Source organism: Marmota marmota, unplaced genomic scaffold (assembly GCF_001458135.2).
Source record: "Marmota marmota marmota unplaced genomic scaffold, marMar, whole genome shotgun sequence".
Taxonomy (NCBI): domain Eukaryota; kingdom Metazoa; phylum Chordata; class Mammalia; order Rodentia; family Sciuridae; genus Marmota; species Marmota marmota.
In genome coordinates, this window is record NW_026000037.1 from 56,362,906 (window position 1) to 56,383,084 (window position 20,179).

General features: G+C 32.7%; 1 protein-coding gene across 7 annotated transcripts in view; it reads right to left on the reverse strand.

Annotated features, from left to right (window-relative positions):
- The window catches only part of Fastkd1 (FAST kinase domains 1), a 36,493-nt gene that overhangs the window by 12,123 nt on the left and 4,191 nt on the right, over positions 1 to 20,179 (reverse strand). For 2 of the 7 annotated variants that reach the window (XM_015479290.2, XM_048812438.1), the window contains 7 exons: positions 19,215 to 19,283; positions 13,927 to 14,052; positions 10,979 to 11,377; positions 8,449 to 8,559; positions 6,106 to 6,237; positions 3,123 to 3,609; positions 1,681 to 1,795 (listed from right to left, as the gene is read on the reverse strand). In XM_015479290.2, the coding sequence (XP_015334776.1) occupies positions 1,681 to 1,795; positions 3,123 to 3,609; positions 6,106 to 6,237; positions 8,449 to 8,559; positions 10,979 to 11,377; positions 13,927 to 14,052; positions 19,215 to 19,283 (1,439 nt within the window). Of the gene's footprint in view, positions 1 to 1,680; positions 1,796 to 3,122; positions 3,610 to 6,105; positions 6,238 to 8,448; positions 8,560 to 10,978; positions 11,378 to 13,926; positions 14,056 to 14,984; positions 15,295 to 19,214; positions 19,284 to 20,179 lie in introns of those variants that run through there. The other 5 variants (XM_048812433.1, XM_048812437.1, XM_048812436.1 and 2 more) reach the window with 4 other exon arrangements.

A 20,179-nucleotide genomic window follows, 5' to 3' on the forward strand; every position in this document is an offset into this window, starting at 1 on the left:
CAGGAAGACAAGTGTATGTTTTCTCTCATATGTTTAAGCTAGAGAGAAAAAATAAAAGAAAGGGAGTAGGAGAATTTCCTGAAAATAGAAGGGAAACCATTAGGGTAGAGGAAGGAAATAAGGTGGAGGGAAGAAAGAAGAGAAAGAAGAGGAGGGACTGTGGAATTAAACCGATCAAATTATATCATATGCATATATAAAATGCTACAACAAAACCCACTGTTATGTGATACTTATTTTATACCAATTTAAAAAAATTTAAACCCTACTCCTTGAAGGCCAACTTCTCTCAAATACAATTCAGAAGCCAAAATAAGGAATAACAGGGAAAAAATAATTTCCTGCCTCTTGTTATCTGCTTCTGCTAACGCCAATGACAGGAAAGACCAACTTTATTCCATTTTGCCCCAGTACTGAAACATTATTTTAAAACTTTTTTAGGACACACAAAATAATCAGCACCAGAGCACCAACCTTTCAGACAATTCATAAACACCTAAAGCACCTAAGAAATATTTACTTTCAATAAACAAACTGTTAAAATGGACAGAAACAATCAAATAGTATGTGTTTCCAGATCTCATATAAATATAAGACACATCTAAACTTAATTTTAAGTTTCTATAACTAACTTCTAATTTGCTAGAAATACAGGAAATGGAGGAACAAGCCAAAAGAAAGCAAATGGACAAATCCATAATGTGACACAACCTACAATAAATGGCTGATCTCTATTCTATAAAATAAATATCAAGAAAAAAGATAGGGGGAAAGTGACATAACCACTAAATTCTGTCTTGTTTTGTTTTGTGGTACTGAGGATTGAACCCAGGGCCTTGTGCATGTGAGGCAAGCACTCTATCAACTGAGCTATATCCCCAACCCCTGGTTGTTTTAAAAAAGTTAGAAAGAACAACTGGGAAAGTGTGATTGTGGACCAGGAAGTAGATATTACTTGTTCAACTGTTAATCATTATTCAAGCTAAGATTATAAGTATACAATATACAGATGTCTGATATTGTCCTTTCAAGTTTTCTAAATATTTGAAAACTTTAATAACAAAAAGTTAGAAAAAAGTAAAAAAACCTCCCCATGAAATATCAATTCTGAGTTTAAAATAGAAAAAATATTGTAGACTACAAGAGACTGAAAAGATTACAACCAAAAGCAAAGAGTGAACCTTGATGGATCCTGGGTCCAAAATAACCTAAAAGGCATTTAGGAACAATTGGGGAGATTTAAATGTGGACTATATATTAGATATTTGGGAACTATTAATAAGTTTCTTAGATGTGCTAACAGTATGAAGTGTTATTATTCTTAGAAAGCATATAGTACAGTGATTAGGGATAAAAGATCACAATGTCTACAACATACTTAGAAATGGCTCCAAAAAAAGTGAACAAGAGAGAAAAACAGATAAGGCACATATGATAAAATGGTAGCATTACTAAATCTACACATTGAGTATAGGTGTTTCTTATTCAATTCTTTTCATTTTTAATACAGGTTTTACATTTTTCATGATGAAAGTTTCAAAAAGGGATATAAAACATGCTTAGGTACAGAATTCATGACTATTTATGCTTATCCTATAATGAGGGACACCTCTAAGCTCATGCTTAGCTCAAGTATCCTCTGATCTACTCATTCAATGCATTACCAAACAATATACCCACCTAAGTGAGAATTAAGGCATTGCATGCATGTCCCCAAAAATTCATTCCTTTGAGGTGGATCATAGTTCAAAATGCTGAATGGAAGAATAATAGCAAGAATTGAAAAAGGATGGATCTGTATAAATAGAACAAATATTTTACAGTTAAACTTCAGTAAACTGAAAGAAAATTTTAACCTAATTATTATTTTTTAAATATTTTTTCAGTTGTAGATGGACCCCTTTATTTTATTTATTTATTTACCTATTTATTTATATGTGGTGTTGAGGATTGAACCCAGTGCCTCATACATGCCAGGCAAGCACTCTACCACTGAGCTACAGCCCCTAATTATTATTTTAAGTCAACTTTTTCCTAACATGACTATAGTTAAATGATAGATGTTATCACTCTGCTTATTAATTTTTTCTATGCTGCTATAAACTTATTTAACTCCATGACTAATTATTATTAACAATTCCAAAAGTGCTAATGCAGAAAAAATTAGACAATCTACAAATTGATTTCATTAGTTGTAAAACTCTAATACAGATCCCACTACTAATTAAAATAGTAAACAGAATCACTTATTTCCATATCAGTGCATTTTACAGAATCATCATATAAATAAATAAGTTTCTTAATTTGTAATCATCAACATACTGTTTTCATTTATTCTTTTTTTAAATTTCATTATTCACTCACTCATCCAATACTTAATAACTGTTAGGCACTAAGCTAAGCAAATAAGACTTTTATTTTCATTTGTTGAGAAATACTGTCATCTAAGTAAAGGCCTTATCCTGATTTTATATATATATTGTATTTACAATAGTGATTATATAAGTGAGATTCTTCTCACATAATCCACAAAGCATCATTTTATAGGTTAGTTTCAGAAATAAACCTGTGATAAGATACACTGACAGGGCCAGGGTTGTAGCTCAGTGCTAAAGCACTTATCTTGCATGTGTGAAGAACAGGGTTTGATCCTCAGCGCCACATAAAAATAAAGTATTGTGCCCATCTACAACTCAAAATATTTTTTTAAAAAGATGCACTGACAATTGAAGAATACTGATGTCAGTGTATATCTTACAATTTTCTAAGTTTTCACACTTATCATGCACTTTTGAACACAAATATTTTAAAACAATAAAAGTAATACCATAGGATTATAAAAAAAGAAAAAGGAAAAACAAAAATTCTTCATCCTCTACTACCTTAATACACTCAGTGTCATTTTAAGTGTTTCCTTCTAGTCAAAGAATTCTGATTACTGATCTTAACAATACTGTAAGGAAGCAAAGAATGCCACTGATCTCCCCAAATCTGGAGGTAGTGGTTTTAAAGGGAGAACAAATTATTGAACCAGAAACCATAGATTAATTTTTAACCTTTAAATTCTAATCCAAGTTCTCAAAGTACTTATGTTATACTAAAGTATAACATTTAAATTTCACCTTTTCAATCTGCTCAATAACCACTGAGGCTATCTTATCAAGTAGCAAAGTACTGAGGTAGTTAGTTCTAGATATAAAAGATGCAATCTTTGAAACGTTCATACAATTCATTCCATCCATCAAACGATGTAAAGCTGCAATTGTTTCTTCAACAAGAGATTCACGAAACCAGTCTTCTTTTAAAGATTTAACTTCTTCCCATAACAGATCTAAATTGTTGCTTTGTTGTAATCTCTGATGACTGTAGTGATCTAATTTTTGAAGTAGTTTCAGTTGTTTCCCAGTAATGCTACTCATATGCATGTGATCATACTGAATCCATCTTAAAACAGATGTGGCAAAATCATTCAAGCCATATAGGTTACACTGTGGTAAAACTGCTTCAATTCGGGATACTGATGCTTCATCTAGGTGAGGAGAAGGAAGCATCGAAATAGCATAGACCAGGATGGAAATCTCACTCGGTATGACACTAACTTTCAAATAACTATAAAAGAAGGGGTAGGGATGAAAAGAACAAAATTAATACATCAGCAACCAGCAAAACCAAAAAATATATATATTAAAAGTGAATATATCATTATTATTATAATCAACATATGAGGTAAGCTTAAAATGGGAGCTAATTTAAGAATATTTAGATACTTTAAAAATGACAAGTTGCAAAGGGTCACTGAGAAGAGCCTAAGATTTCCCAAAGCATGCTCTGAGTTTTTTATGCAAAAATAAAACCATAGTCCCTGCCAAACAGAAGGTCAGTGTCAGAGTAATGTTTCTAGTGCTGTTGCTAGAGGAAGAATTTGGGCTCAGTTTCTAATATGACCTGTCAGGAACTGCTTTGACCTTGTATAGGCCTTGGCACAAAGTAATCATTCAATATTACTTCCCTTTCATTTCAGTTATATAGGAAGTCCAACCACAAAACACACACACACACACACACACACACACACCCCACATACAATATTCTTTCCCAAAATCTCCATGCTGAACAGTCCACCAAGGGGACATCAATTGTTAAACTATAAATAAAAAAATCTGGGAGCTTTTAAAAAATCTTCAGATTTAGAAGTAGAAGAAGGAATAATCCAATCTAAGTTAAAAAAAAATTGAGTTGCTTTTTAAAATATTAATTTAGCACAGATAAACAAACACAAAGAATGCAGGCAACATAGCAAGACTCTGTTTCAAAAAATAATAAATAAACAAATCCAAATACCACAAAAAACAAACAAAAAAACCACTAAAATTCACACAATCCAGATAAAAAATAAATCAAACTGCATAATTCTGTTTATATAAAAGTATAAAGGCAAAACTAATCACACACAGCTAGAAATAGAAACAGCAGTTAACCCTGGAGATAGGTACAAAGCAATAAGATGGGGGATATGTACATTTTTATGTAGATTATACTTCATTAAGTTAAAAAATAACAAACATAGCTGGGCATGGTAGCTCAAACCTATATTCCCAGCAATTTAGGAAACTGAGGCAGGAGGAAAGCAAATTCAAGGACAGTCTCAGCAACTTAGTGAGGTCCTCAGCAATTTAGGGAGGCCCTGTCTCAAAATAAAAAATAAAAAGCTGAGCATGTGGCTCAGTGGTAAAGCATCCCTGGTTCAGTCCTCAGTACCAAAATAAACCTCAACCAGATGTTATTTCAATACAAGAACTCTCAAGTTTTCTGAGCTGTTTCAGGAACTTTTTATATAAGCACTTATGTTAATTGAATTAGACTTCATTCCCTCTAATACCAACTTGAAATTGTCTATACTGAAGTGAAGGGAGGTAATTCTAAATCATGAAGCACTTACAATTTTTTTATAAATTCTCCCCAAATTTTAAATTACTCAATGACTCAAAAATAGTTTTTGAGCAGGGTATATGGTGTTATACACCTATAATCAATCCCCAACTATTTGGGAGTTGAAGATAGGAGAACCATTATTTCTAGGCCAGGCTGGGAAACATACTAAGACTCTATCTCAAAAAAAAAAAAAAAAAAGGAAGAAAAACGTATTTTTTTGTAGAGTGGGGGGACAGCTCAGTGGAGATCACTTATGTTGCAAGCATGAGACCCTGAATTTGATGGCTAGAACTAAAATAATAAATAAATGAGAAAAAACTTTTTTTGGGGGGTGGGTACCAGGGATTGAACTCAGGGCACTCAACCACTGAATCACATCACACCCTATTTTGTATTTTATTTAGAGATAGGGTCTCACTGAGTTGGTTAGTGCCTCCCCATTGCTGAAGCTGGCTTTGAACTCTCAATCCTCCTGTTTTGGCCTCACAAGCCGCTAGGGTTACAGGCGTGCTCCACTGTACCCAGCAAGAAAGAAAAGACATTTTTGATAAAATTTTAAACTATAGAGATATATAAGGTACTCTCACTACTCAGATTCTATATGAAACACAGAAAGGGTAAAGAAACAATAACCATGGATGTAATCATTTAAATAAGAAAGCTATTTCTTCAAGAAAAGGGTAAACTCTTATATCTAACATGTTAAATTCTCATCTGAAAAAAGTCAATCCTTATTTCTCAGTTCAAATTCTTTTTAATCATAATAACATATCACTTTATTACAATAAAAATCATTTTCAATATATGTCAATGTTTTGATTACAATATATAATCCCATGCTTTATCTTTTAGAAATCAATATGAGAAATCAAATTAGTAGTGATAAATGGAGGGGAAAAGATTGATTTGGCCTGAACCTCATTCCAGTAATTATTCTCATCTTTAAAATAATTTTTTCCCTTTTATGCTACTAGGGTTTTGATCCTAGGTCCTCAATTATGCTGGGCAAGCATTCTACCATTGAGCTACACCCCCAGATCTTAACATTTTTAATAACAAACTCCTCAATTTCCCCTCCAAAAAGTCTAGTAATTCTGTACATAATTAAGCAATTCAAATATTGCAGATAGATTACAAAACGAAACACTGAACAAATTCATATTTTAATCTTACCTAAGCAGCAATTCTCTGAGTTTCACAAAAAGTGCTTTACTTTGAAAATGTAGAAAAATTAATGCCTGAGTTATCTTCAATAACTCTACTGGTTTATAGTCATCCAAATGTTTATGCAAAACTGAAGCAATTCTAAAAAGAATGACAGAACATATATTACAACCATTTTACTCATTGATTTATGAAACACTGTGCAGTTTGCATTCCAGATACTCTGTTCTGTACTGGAGGAACAGCAGTGAAGGAGACAAGATTTTCTGTTTTTTACAGAACTATCTCAAGACGGCAATAGAAATATGTAAACAATTATAATTAAGAGTCAGGTGTGAGCCATGCCTATAATCCCAGCAGCTGGGGAGGCTGAGGCAGGAAGATCTCAAATTCAAAGCCTGTCTCAACAACTTAGTAAGGTCCTAAGCAACTTAGTGAGACCCTGTCTCTAAATAAAGTATAAAAATGGGCTGGGGATGTGACTCAGTGGTTAAGTACCCCTTGGTTCAATCCAAGTTACCAAAAAAAAAAAAAAAAAAAATCAGGTGGTGTGGTGCACATCTGTAATCTCAGCAACTCAGGAGGCTAAGGCAGAAAGATTAGCAAGTTCAAGGCCAGCCTTGGCAAATTAGTAAGAACCTGTCTCAAAATAAAAAATAAAAAGGACAAGGGGCCGGACGCAGTGGTCACACCTGTAATCCCAGCAGCTCAGGAGTCTGATTCAAGAGGATCCAGAGTTCAAAGCCTGCCTCAGCAAAAGTGAGGCGCTAAGCAACTCAGAGAGGCCCTGTCTCTAAATAAAATATAAAACAGGGCTGGGGATGTGGCTCAGTGGTCAAGTGCCCCTGAGTTTAATCGCTGGTATCAAAAAAAAAAAAAAAAGACTAGGGATGAGCTTAGTGGTAAAACACCCCTGGGTTCAATCCCCGGTACAAGAAAGCGGGGTGGGAGGATGGAAGGAAGGAAGGAAGGAAGAAAAAGAGGGAAAAAATGTAAATAATTAAAATTAAACAATCAGTGAAGTATGAAATAAATAATATTCAACTATGAATAGTAAAAAGCTAGAAAAGCATAGTTTTACTTCCTAAATAATTTTTTTTTAAAAATTTCACAGAACAGGACTACAAATTCTACATCTGCCTCATAACAAAATCTTTACCAAATTAATAACAATTGACAAAAGTGATTTAATTTTCTTCCTTAAATCTACTGGCCCTCAAACAGAAATGCTTAAAAACAATGGAATCCCCAGCACAACCACCACACACAAAAAAAATGGGAGCCATGGGGGTAGGAATAATAGGAGAATGAATCTGATATTATGACCCTATGTGCATATATAATTACATGACTGTGTAACTCTACATCATGTACAACCAGATGAATGAGAAATTATACTCCATCTGTGTATGATGGGCCAAAATGCATTCCACTGTCATGTATAATTAGAACAAAAAAATATATATATATATACAATATATATATTATATATATACATATATATATAAATGGGAAATGCTAAGAGGTAACTAGAAGAAATATCAAAAGAAATGCACATATGATAGATAATGAAAATTAAGCATACATAATTTAAAAATATATTTTTTTCTTCAATTTCAAGTTATCAAAAAAGCCAGAATATACGGGACTGGGATTGTGGCTCAGGTAGAGTACCTGCCTAGCATGGGCGGGACCCAGGTTTGATCCTCAGCACCACATAAAAATAAAAGGGCATTGTGTTGTGTCCACCTACACCTAAAAAATAAGTAAATAAATTTTAAAAAGCCAGAACATGGTATTATTTTTTCAAGGTAACACTGTAGTATAGATGGATGTTAACTGTTCTCTTGAATAGTAGGTTCCTTGTTCTGTGCTCTCCACTTGTGTGGATTATGATACTTTGCTCTAGCAGAACAGCAGCAGTAAATGAAATGAAAGATGATATAAAAATTTTTGTTAACTCTATTGTGAAAAAGAAACAAGAACAAAAGCAATGCCTTAAGTGCTGACTCCTTATTTCTTCAAAACAATTATTATAGAAAACAATTATTTTACTCAATTCTTTTACTACTTATGGGGCTGGGGCTGTAGCTCAATGGCACAGCACTTTCCTAGCATGTGTGAGGCACTGGGTTCAATTCTTAGCACCACATATAAACAAAACAAAATAAAGGCACGCTGTTCCTCTACAACTACAAAAAAAAAAAAAAAAAAAAATTAAAAATAAAATAAAGGCATTCTGTCCATATACAACTACAAAAAAAAAAAAAAAATTGGAAAAAAAAAAAAGGCTACTTCTGAATGACAACTAAACACCAGGACTTTCAGTAAAGATCTTTCAGTAAAGATTACTTTTTAATCAAATGTGAATTTCTGCTTTCCATATCTTCCATTGCTTTCACCACTGCTAAGGCTTGCTGGCTGGTGAGCTCCTCTGATATCAATAACATGGTTGATTTAAGTCTAAAAGCAAAGAAAAATATTTTTACAATTAAAAACTGATAATTAACCTAATATTTTTTACTTTCTTTCTTTTTTTTTTCAGAATTGGGGATTAAACCCAGGGGTGATTTACCACTGAGCTACATTTTCAGTCCTTTTTATTTTTCATTTTGAGACAGGGTCTCACTAATTGCTAAGTTGCTTAGAGCCTTGCTAAGTTTCTAAGGCTGGCCTTGAACTTGTGATCCTCCTGCCTCAGCCTCCCCAGCTGCTGGGATTATAGGTATATGCAACCATGCCTGGCTAACTTGTAATTTTTTTAAAATAAAAGGCTGTAAGCCAGGTGCACACCTGTAATCCCAGAAGCTGGGGAGGCTGAGGCAGGAGGATCTTGAGTTCAAAGCCAGTCTCAGCATCTTAGTTAGGCCCTAAGCAACTAAGTGAGAGCCTGTCTGTAAATAAAATATTAAATTGATATTTTTAATAATATTTATTAAATCTAGTGAGATTTTATAACATCTTGTCAGATGTTTAAAATTGTGTAAGAACTAACCTGAAAGCCAATTTACCTTCCTATTAACAAAAATCTTATATATTAAGCACTAACTGTAACACTACAATCCAAAAATTAACAAAGATGACCTATTTTTTGAAATGTTTTTTAGTTGCAGATTAATAATACCTTTCTTTCTTTCTTTCTTTCTTTATCTAACCCAGTGCCTCACACATGCTAGGCAAGTACTCTACCACTGAGCCACAACCCCAGCCCCAAGATGACCTATTTTGAAACTATCCAAAGTGCTGTGGTAATGAAAGAATCAAGATATAAGTGTCTTATATGCATATATGAATATCCCACAATGATATCTATTCCTCTATAATATGTACTAATACAAAAAAGATAAGTCTTTTGGAGTAGTTTAAAAGATAAATTCAAAAGATGAAATCTGAGGAGAGAAGAATAAATTTTCTATTCATAGCTCCATACCATCCTTTCACCAACATTATGGAATGCTTCAAACCCATCTTCTCCCCAAGGCTTTTTTCTCAACCACTTCAATCTATGTTTCTCTCACTTCTATCTACCCACAACATTTCCAGTCTACAACACTAATTTTAGTATTTAGTCATAAACCATGTTGTGATGCTCTAATACTAAATATTTCAATTATTTACTTCTAATCCTAGCAACTTTGTACATAATAAAAAAAATTATTTTCCTCCTAATTAAAATATAAATTCCTTGAAGCAGAAACCCAATTAAATCCAACTTTACAACTCTTGTATTTCTTTAGCATGAGTTTTTTTTTTTTTTTTTTCCTTTTAAGTGCTGGGGATGGAATTCAGAGCTTTGCACATGTTGGGCAAATGCTTTACCACTGAGCAATAGCTCTAGCCCTAATATCAGATTTTAATATTTGCTTGGTGACAAAAAGATTACAGTAAACATTTTTTTAAATAATTATGTTTCTATATAGATGCAATCTCTTAAGATGTACCCTTAATTTTTAAAATATATTTTTAGTTGTAGATGGACACAGTATTTTTATCTTATTTATTTATTTTATGTGGTACTGAGGATTGAACCAAGTGCTTTACAGGTGCTAGACCAGCAGTCTACCAATGAGCTACAACCACAGCCCCCCTTTAATTTTTTTCATATAATTCAAAAATAAAAATTTTCTATAAAGTTTTCCTTAACAGAATAATGATGCAGATTCCTCTGTTACACAACTCCTAGAAACCCCCTGCTTAACTGAATCCATTAATCATACTTATCCAAAAGGGCTGTTATTCTAAATATTCCATATGCTTATGCCGGAAAGGGGAATCTTATACCCAAGTGTAAACCCAGTCACATGGCCTAGGAAAGAAGAATCTTATGTACTAGTCATATTTAGCTTATGTATTAATTTCATATTTGCTCATCTTTATATCTCAAATATTTCTCTAAATCAATATCCATCAAAAATGGAAAATTTTAAAAGGCAGAGTCAGACCAAATTCACATAGGAAATATGCCAATGTGCATAATATGTGCTTTTGATGATGAATGCAATGACTACAAGAAACCACAAAAGGGTTCGTTGTTAGATCCACTATAGTTCTAAGTATAAATACACTTAATTTGTGCCCATATAAACCCATAAACCCAGTCACCTGGTCTAGGAAGGGAACATAAAATCACTTAGTGTTCTCCCTCAGTTTTTTCTGTGTTGGCCCAGCACCAGCAATTTATTGGCTCCCTTTTAGAACATACCAGTAGATTAAGAGTTGGAGATATAAATAAGGATAAAGAATCAAGAAGCAGATCATAACAGATTATTTCCCCTTCATGGTTTAATTGGGTAATTTTTGTGCCAGAGGGCCAAGGAGACCTAAGCTTGAAGACTCCATATATTCCCAAGAAGAAAAGTAAAGCATATGACATTGAACTCACTGTTTCTTTTCTTCAGGTCCTGCCACTGGTCCCAATGCAACAAACAATTTCACAAAGCTTGCAGGGTTATCAAAGAGAGGAATCATCTCAGTTAGCCTCTTTTTAGCCACTATAACAAATTCAAAACTATAAAACTGTAGGAACTGATATCCATCAAATATTTTACTGACGGAATCCAAATCAAGGTAGTTTATGTTATCTAAAAACACTTTATTACACCTCTCTAATAGAGGGTAATATCTATATTTAACATTTTGAAGAAATTGTACTATTCTTTTTGCAATGTCGACCTCAGGAGAACTCATGTTGTCAAAAAGAAGCTCTGTTTTATTCACTAATTGTTCTTGAAAATGTTGTGATATTAAAGAAGATATGTTGACCATCAAGACACACAAGGACCTGAAGAAGGAAAAAGACAAATTTTTACATTACTGAAGAAAACAACCAAAACTAAATCATTAGATGTGGAAAGAAATTGGCAAAAATGTCGCGTACTGTAAAATTTTTCATTTAAATATTAAAGGGAGTTGAATTCAGATCTCCCAGTAATCACTTTTAGAGAAAAAAAACATTCAAATTAATATTTTTTATGGAATATATAAAATACCTTGTTCTGTAAATAAAACTAAAACTACTTTGTTGGAAAATATTTTTACTCAGAAATCACTTTGGACCAACAGCTCATGAATGCTATCCTACAAGTCTCATTTTGTATTTGTGTGGTACTAGGGATTAGACCCAGGCCCTTGAGTATGTAAGTAAGTAAGTGCTCTACCACTGAGCTACATCCCTAGTCATTTTTTCTGTTTGTTTGTTTGTTTTGAGACAGGGTCTCAATGAGTTCCCCAGGCTGGCCTTGAACTTGTAATCCTCCTGCTTTAGCCTCCTGAGTAGCTAGGATTACAAGGTACAGTGTGACACTACTCTTGACTTCATTTTGTATTTTCAGAAGTTGACTTTTTGCTACTCTTTCCTATGTATCTATGTAATTTATTAATAAACTCCTGGAAAATATTTCTTACTACTGAATGATTTGAATAATTTCATGTTTTTTAGCGTTTCAGGCTAGATTGTTATTAATATACAATCATAAGACAATACTAAAGAGGAAGGAGACTTTCAATATTTCTTCACATAACAAATACCTAAGGAGGGGGGGCTAAGGATTTTGCTTAGTGGTAGAACACTTGCCTACGTGCACAGGGCCTTGAGTTTGACCCTTACCACTGTAAAATATAAATAAAAAATAAACAAACAAATACATAAGGAACATCAGTCACATGTCTAGGCACTATGGGACACATCAAGATTAATATATGGCATTTGCTTTCAACAGACTATTCTTACATAATATAAAAATCAGAAAAATACAAATACAAGGATATATTATAATGAATAAAGTATGCAAAATGAAAAAGACATTAAAAAAACTATTGGGGATGACAAAAACAGTCTATAAGAAAGACAAAAATCTAAAACTAAAACCATCTCAATCATTAGGAAAGTGGGGGCTGACTTCTTTTGTTTCCAATTTTCTTTAATCCTTTAAATCGAATCAATTAATATTGAAAAAAGCTCCTGTTATACATACTTTGGCTTCAGTTACAATGTTTAATATTAACAGTAATTAGCATTAATAATTAACCTAACATTGCCATTTAAATAAACCTCCTGAAATAATTTTTTTCAAACATGTAAGAACAAATAGTTAAAAAAAAATTAGACTCTATTCAGAAGCAGTACAATTCTCTAGAATCAGAAAGCCCAGGTTCAAATCTTGATCCCCCCATTTACTAGCTGAGAGACCTTGGGTCTCTTATTCTCTTACTTATCCTCATAAAGTCTTCATTTCTGATATAACAAATGAAGGATGCCTGGGGATTAAATGAAACAGATACTTATATTCAAAATTTTTCCCTTCTTTCAGTTCTAGGTCACTGCTTTCATTTCAGATCCTTACTATAGCATTCAAAGCCATCCCTTATCTGTCCTAAATATCTTCCCGGTCTTCAACTAGCTTTGATTCTCCGTCCTCTTTCTAATTCCACTTCTTATTATACTGAAGACCATAACAGATATGACAGTAATATTATCAATGTATATTAACCCTACTCACCCAATAGTCATAATTTTTTACTGAGATTTCCATTACTGTTATGTTAAATTTTTTTCTTACAATTTCAGCATTTCATAACATCAGAGATAGCCTAACCAGAGCAGATACTTAGAAAGCCAGGCTCAAAATATACCTTCTACTAGCTTAATAAGAGTTAAATTTCCACTTTTAGTGAATTTAGCACCATCATAGAATATACAGTCAATATACAAAGTCATTTGATGTATTTATATATATTTTTAAAAAAAATTGGAAAGTGAAGTTCAAAAACAATTTCAGTAAAACATGTGATAATGGATCCCATCATTATGTACAACCACAATGCACCAATAAAAAATATAGAAAAAAAGAATAAATAAATAAAATTTTAAAAATTTCATCTCAAAACATAAATTATTTAGGAACAAATTAAACAAAAGATGTAAGACCTCTACACTAAAGAAGACATCTTTCCTAAATAAATAAAAAATCATGTGCTATACAGACATCAGATTTTAATATGACAAATGTTTCTAAACTAATTTACAGATGTAATTCAATCTTTATCAAAATCAAAGCAGACATTTTTATAGAAAGTAACAGGTTAATTCTAACATTTATGAGGTAGGGCTAGGGTTGTGGCTCAGCAGTAGATCCTTCACACATCTCAACTTTACATATCTTATCTCTAACCCCCATGCAACACTGAAAAGTAGATGTTACCATTCTTATTAGATACATGAGGAGAAATTCTAAGAGGTCATGTAAATTAGCCTTATGTCACATAACTAACTGTTTACATCCAAAGCCCAGGATCTTTCTACCACAACAAAAGGCCCATAAATAAATTTACCTTAAGTCCTGTATGTTTTCCAAGTTCCTATTTACAATATCAGCTATTTTTCCCATTAGTGGACTGAAATACAAACGTTGATCTGCTAGGCAAGTGGAAAATGTAGATAGTACTTTAATATCAAACCTACTAAAGGAAATACATAAAGGAGATCATTAGTATTAACTTTTAATTAAAACAATGTAGTCATAAAATAAAAAAGCAACAAAAATACTAATATATTATTAAGTGAATTTTTCTAAAATACTGATTACTTATTATCATAAGAATAACAAATCATACAGCTAAAAGTGTGATATTCTAGAAAGATTTAAAAAGAAAAATCACTCAAAATTATTTAAATAACCTTTTTTTTTTTTTTTTGAGATGACAATTTTCTTTTCTATTTTTTGGTACTGGGGATTAAACCCAGTGGCACTTAACCACTAAACCACATTTCCAGCCCTTTGTTGTATTCAATTTAGAGACAGGCCCTCATTGAGTTGCTTATGGCCTCACTAAATTGCTGAGTCTGGCTTTGAACTTGAGATCCTCCAGCCTCAGCCTCCCGAGCTGCTGGAATTATAGCATGCACAACTACACCTGGCTAAGTTGACAATTTTAACGCAAGTTTGCCTATTAACAAATAACTACTAATACAACAGTTCTGTTTAAAAACTTCATATTTTGACTATAGGAAAAATGACCCAAATTCTTCATCAAATAAATGGTATGACAAAAGCAAAAAAGAATGTCATAAATTTCTATTTTTGTTTTTATTTTTGCAGTGATGGGGCCTTGTGAATGCATGGCAAATGTTCTACAACTGAAGTACATCCTCAGCCCCTAGATTTAAATATTTTGAATTTACTAAAAGATAACAAAAGAAAATTCACAGCAGCACAATATGCAAGAGCAAAAACTGCAAACAATCTAAACGTTCATGAAGAAAGCACAATGGGTAAATCACACATGCCCATAGAATACTACACAATAGCAATAAATAGATTGCTGAACCATACAACATCATAGATGAATCCTTAAAACATACTGAGCCAATTAAATAAAAGGGTACATACCATAGAATTTCATTTCTATAAAAACAAAACTGATGTTTGATGTTAGAAGTCAAAATCCTTTTGGGGTAGGACGGTGATACTAAAAGAACATAAAGGGAACTTCTGGGGAACTGTTCATGTTTCTTGATCTTTATGTTATTACACAGAAGAGACAGATATATGCACATTAATCATGCTGTATGTTTACCATTTGTGTAATTTTATACAATATTCTCCAATAAAAGCTTTACTTGGAAAAAGAGAAAAACTTAACACAGTGTAAACCTTATTTAGAGAGTCACAAGTGGCCAAAAGATGGATCTTCATAGGCCAATCAAGGAAATTTGAACACAGATCAGGTATTAATACCTGAAAAGGAATATTTTTAAAATATTTTTTAAAATATTTTGGGTATGTATTTTTAGAGTTTATTTTTCTTTTTTGTTAATTTGTTTTTAGTTGTAGATGGACACAATATCTTTATTTTATTTATTTTTATGTGGTGCTAAGGATCGAATCCAGTGTCTCACATGTTCTAAGCAAGTGCTCTACCACTGAGCTACAACCACAGCCCTACAGTCTATATTTCTAAGAGACATGTATTTATAGATGAAATAACATTACTAGTGAAAACATACTGAAAGCTGAATGCAGTAGCACACACCAATTCCAGCAATTTGAGAGGCTGAGGCAGGAGAACTGGAAGTTTGAGGACAGCCTTAGCAATTTAGCAAGATTCTATCTCAAAATTGAAAAAAAAAAAAAAAAAAAAACAGAATTTAAGGGCTAGGGATATAGTTCAGTGGTACAGCACCCCTGGGTTCAATCCCCAGCACCCCAAAAACAAAACAAAAGGTATACTGAAGGGTGGGGAGAGAGCAGGAGGTGATATAGATAATTTCTGAAGCTAAATAATGGGTACATGAGAGTTCATTATATTAGCCTCCAGTTTTGTAAATGTTTAAGTCATTCAAAAAAACTTTACACCAAAAATTCAAATAACTCAATAAATAAGAAAATGAATTAAACAGACACTTCTCAAAAGAAGAAATGTAAATAGCTATCAAATACATGAAGAAATGTTTAACATCAATAGCCATTTGGGAAATGCAAATCAAAACTACACTGAGATTTTATCTCATACCAGTAAGAATGACAGTCATCAAGAATACAGATAATAATAAGTGCTGGAGAGGATACAGACAAAAGGAATACAATTACACTGTTGGTGGGATTGTAAATTAGTACAACCACTGGTAGAAATCAGTATGGAGGGTCCTCAAAAGACTAGGCATGGAACCACCATTTGACCAAACTATACCATGCCTCAGTATTTATCTTGAATAATTCAAGTCATCTTAATACAGTGATACATACATGTACACCCATGTTTATAGCAACACAATTCTCAATAGGCAAAACTATGCAACCATCCTAGGTATCCATCAGTGGATGAATAGATAAAGAAAATGTGGTATATATACACAATGGAATTTTATTCAGTCATAAATAAAAATGAAATCATATAATTTGCAGGAAAATGGATAGAAATAAAGACCATCATGTTAAGCAAAATAAGTCAAACTCAGAAGGTCAAGAGTCATCTGGTTTCTTTCATATGCAATAGTTAAGAGAAGCAAAAGGGAAAAAAAGGTAAAGGTGGATCACCTAAAAATCAAAGGGAGATCAATAGAGGAAAGGGACTAAAGAATGGGAGCAGGAAGGTGCTGAGGAATGATATTGGCCAAATTATACTGTTATATTGTGTGCATGTACAAATATATAACAGCAAAACCCATCATTATGTACAACTAGAATGCACCAATTTTTTAAAAAGTGAATAAATAAATCATCCATAATAGTTTTTATTTTTTCCACTTCTGGCTTTAAATATGTTAAGTGTCCTTGCCATGATCTATCATACAGTGCTAAACCAGAATAATCTATTCCATTTGAATTATTACATATTGTATTTATAAAATACAAATCCATAGATATTTTAGCCAGATCACTGATTAATAGCTATTATTACAACAAAAAATTAATATGTGAAAAATTCAGAAATTATATTTATTCTATAACTCTATTAGAAGTTCTGTAGACATAAATTAGGGTTTTAAATTTTTATAACTTGATATTATAAAAAATATACTTTGCAAAGCACAGTGGCACACGCCTATAGTCTAGTTACTGGAAGGCTGAGGCAATAGACTCATTTACCCAGGAGTCTAAGGTCAACCTAGGCAATGTAGCAAGACCTCATCTCAATATACATACACACACACATATATATACACACACACACGATACAAACAGAAACATGATAAAAACAGAAAGAAAGAACCACCATATAAAACAAAGCATTATCTTCTGAGTTATTTTGAAGTGAAAATACATTAAAATGTAAAGTCTGATTTACTGGGAAGTATAATGATACATTTGTAATTTAATTGTTTCATAAATAGTAAAACCAAAAAATCTATTTTACAATTGATTTCAAGCTATATAATTCATATAACACCTACTGCTGTTTTAAAGAGGAATAAAAAGGCTTTGACCTAGCACCAACAATGACCAAATTTAACCCAAAACAAATAATAAGTATACATTTCTTATTGTTTGCAAAAAGAATTAAGATTATTCTGTTTACCTTAGATAAAAGATAGTTATGGTAGAAAGCAAGCAAGAATGGAGAAATGGAATGGGTAAGATGACAACCGGGGTTAAATAATGAAGTTAACTAAAACTACAACTTCATAGATGGATGCAGAATTTCTAAATCAAGAGAACCCTTCTGAACCTCTTTAATCCAGCTTGTATAATAAAGACCTAAAGCATTTGGCAATATAAATAACAACTGTAAAAATTTAAGCTTTGAGAAGCAATATACCAAAAAACAAAAATATGAGAATGCTCACTCCTCTCTGTCAAAAAATAGTCTATTTCTCCTTTATCTTGGTCAAATTTGTACCTTTCTATTTGGTTTAGAGGTAGGGCTGCGCTGCAGTTTTTAAAACCTTCTTGTCTGGGGCTGGGATTGTAGCTCAGTGGTAGAGCACTCGCACATGCGAGGCCCTGGGTTTGATCCTCAGCACCACATTAAAAAAATAAATAAAGGTATTGTGTCCAACTACATCTAAAAAATAAATATTAAAAAAAAAAAAAACTCTTATCTGTTCCCACATTTTTTCTCTTTCCTCACTTTCATATGTCCTATTTTACTAACAATGGCCTTTAGCCATCCAAAATTCCTAGGTTAAAAAATTCAAAGTTTTCAGAAATAGCTGAAGCTTTCCTAATATGAGATCTGTTATGATCTCAGTTCTTTTATACATGGAGAACTTTCCACATATTCTTACAGAACAGACATCTCAACAAGAATATCCTGAACATATCTCTTGTTTTTCTAGATTATATCAATTATGGCAAAATGATAAAAATATACCCATGTATACTATAGAAAATAGGTCTCAATCAATATTGTCCAGAGCAATGGACTTATTTTCTTCAAAAAGCTTCTAAGTTACCTGTAAGTTCTAGTCACTGTCTGTACATAAAAATGGAGTGAAAGGCTGGGCATGGTGGCATGCCTATAATTCCAGCAACTCAGGAGGCTGAGGCAGAAAGATCACAAGTGTGAGGCCAACCTGAGCAACTAAAAGAGACCCTCAGCAACTTAGTGAGACCCTGTCTCAAAATAAAAAATATAAAGGATTGGAGATGTTGCTCAGTGGTAAAGTTCCCCTACGTTTAATTTCCAGAACAACAATGAAAAAAATGAAGTGAAAGACAAGTAACTAAACAGGCTACATGGCCTTCCATTCAATAAACTGATCTTCTTTATTCTCCTTTTATAGCTCTTGTACTTCTAGGTTCTAATTGACAAATCAAAAAATCTTTTCTTTCTGAAGCAGAACTCTGGTAGATAAGAGTCAAAGCAGCTAGTCCAGTATGTAGCTATGACTCTACCCTATTTATACTTTGACTAATTATATATATGTGGAAAAGCACACTCACTATTCTGGGCTATTAGTTAAAAAGGGAACATCTGAAATACTTTCTTGCTCTATTAAATAACAAAAACACATTACACAATCAAAAACCCTGAAACTAAATTGAATTTAAATACATTAATTTCCATAAAAGCTTGACAGGTAGGTGGCAGCTCCCCATTTTTTTTCCTACAGGATTTCACTGTGCTAACCCTGAAAAGGATAACCCTAACTTTAAAAGATGAACCCAGATACTTGCCTTTCCATCCTTTTCCATGCTTCTGTAACTAGTGCTTGAATTAATGGATCATGGGCCTTAACAGCGAACCTCAATTAAAACAAGAGAAAATAATTTTACACACACACATATTTTTAAATCATTAAAAACACATGCAGTAAGAACCTCGGGTTACTTTGCTTTTACATAGGCATTTCTTATTTCTACTCTATTCCCATTTCAGTGTTCTGATTTCTTGGTTCAGTCCAATAAATAAGCATCTTTACTTTATTTCATGACCTCATCCTCTTTATCCACTCATTTCAAAATCCTCCACTGAACAATGTTCAATGCTTTGTTTTACACCAAAAGGACATATAAAATGTATTACTTTGTTCTGATTATAAAAATATCTTATAGGAGAAAATATGTAAAGACACAAAAATGCTAATAGTCAGCAATCACCTTAATCTTTAAAATTGTGTTCCCTTCATATATATCAGAGAAAAAGAATATTGTAACCTGAAAATAAAATTATTCTTTTTTTTTAATCTAATTCTGATTTTCAAAATAAAAATAAAACAAATAAATAAAAATGGCATGCTGGGCATAGTGGCACATGTCTGTAATCCCAGTGGTCCAGGAGGCTGAGGCACGAGCATCATGAGTTCAAAGCCAGCCTCAGCAACTTAGTGAGGCCCTAGGCAACTCAGTGAAAAAAAAAAAAAAGCCTGGGGATGTGGCTAAGTGGTTAAGTGCCCAAGTTCAAACCCAGGTAACAAAAATAACAACAAAACTGCAATACCTGTGTAATGCTGAATCTATAGCTACCTAACCAGGAAAGGGCAGATTATCATAAAAGGACTAATGTTTAATTTTGGTGTTTTTACCCCTTGTCCCTGGGTTCCTTTATTGAGGGAATCCAGTTCTCCTGAAGACTGAATTTCCTTACAATGTAAAATGTATCTTTCTCTCCCACTTTCTCAGAGCCCCACCCACTCACCCTC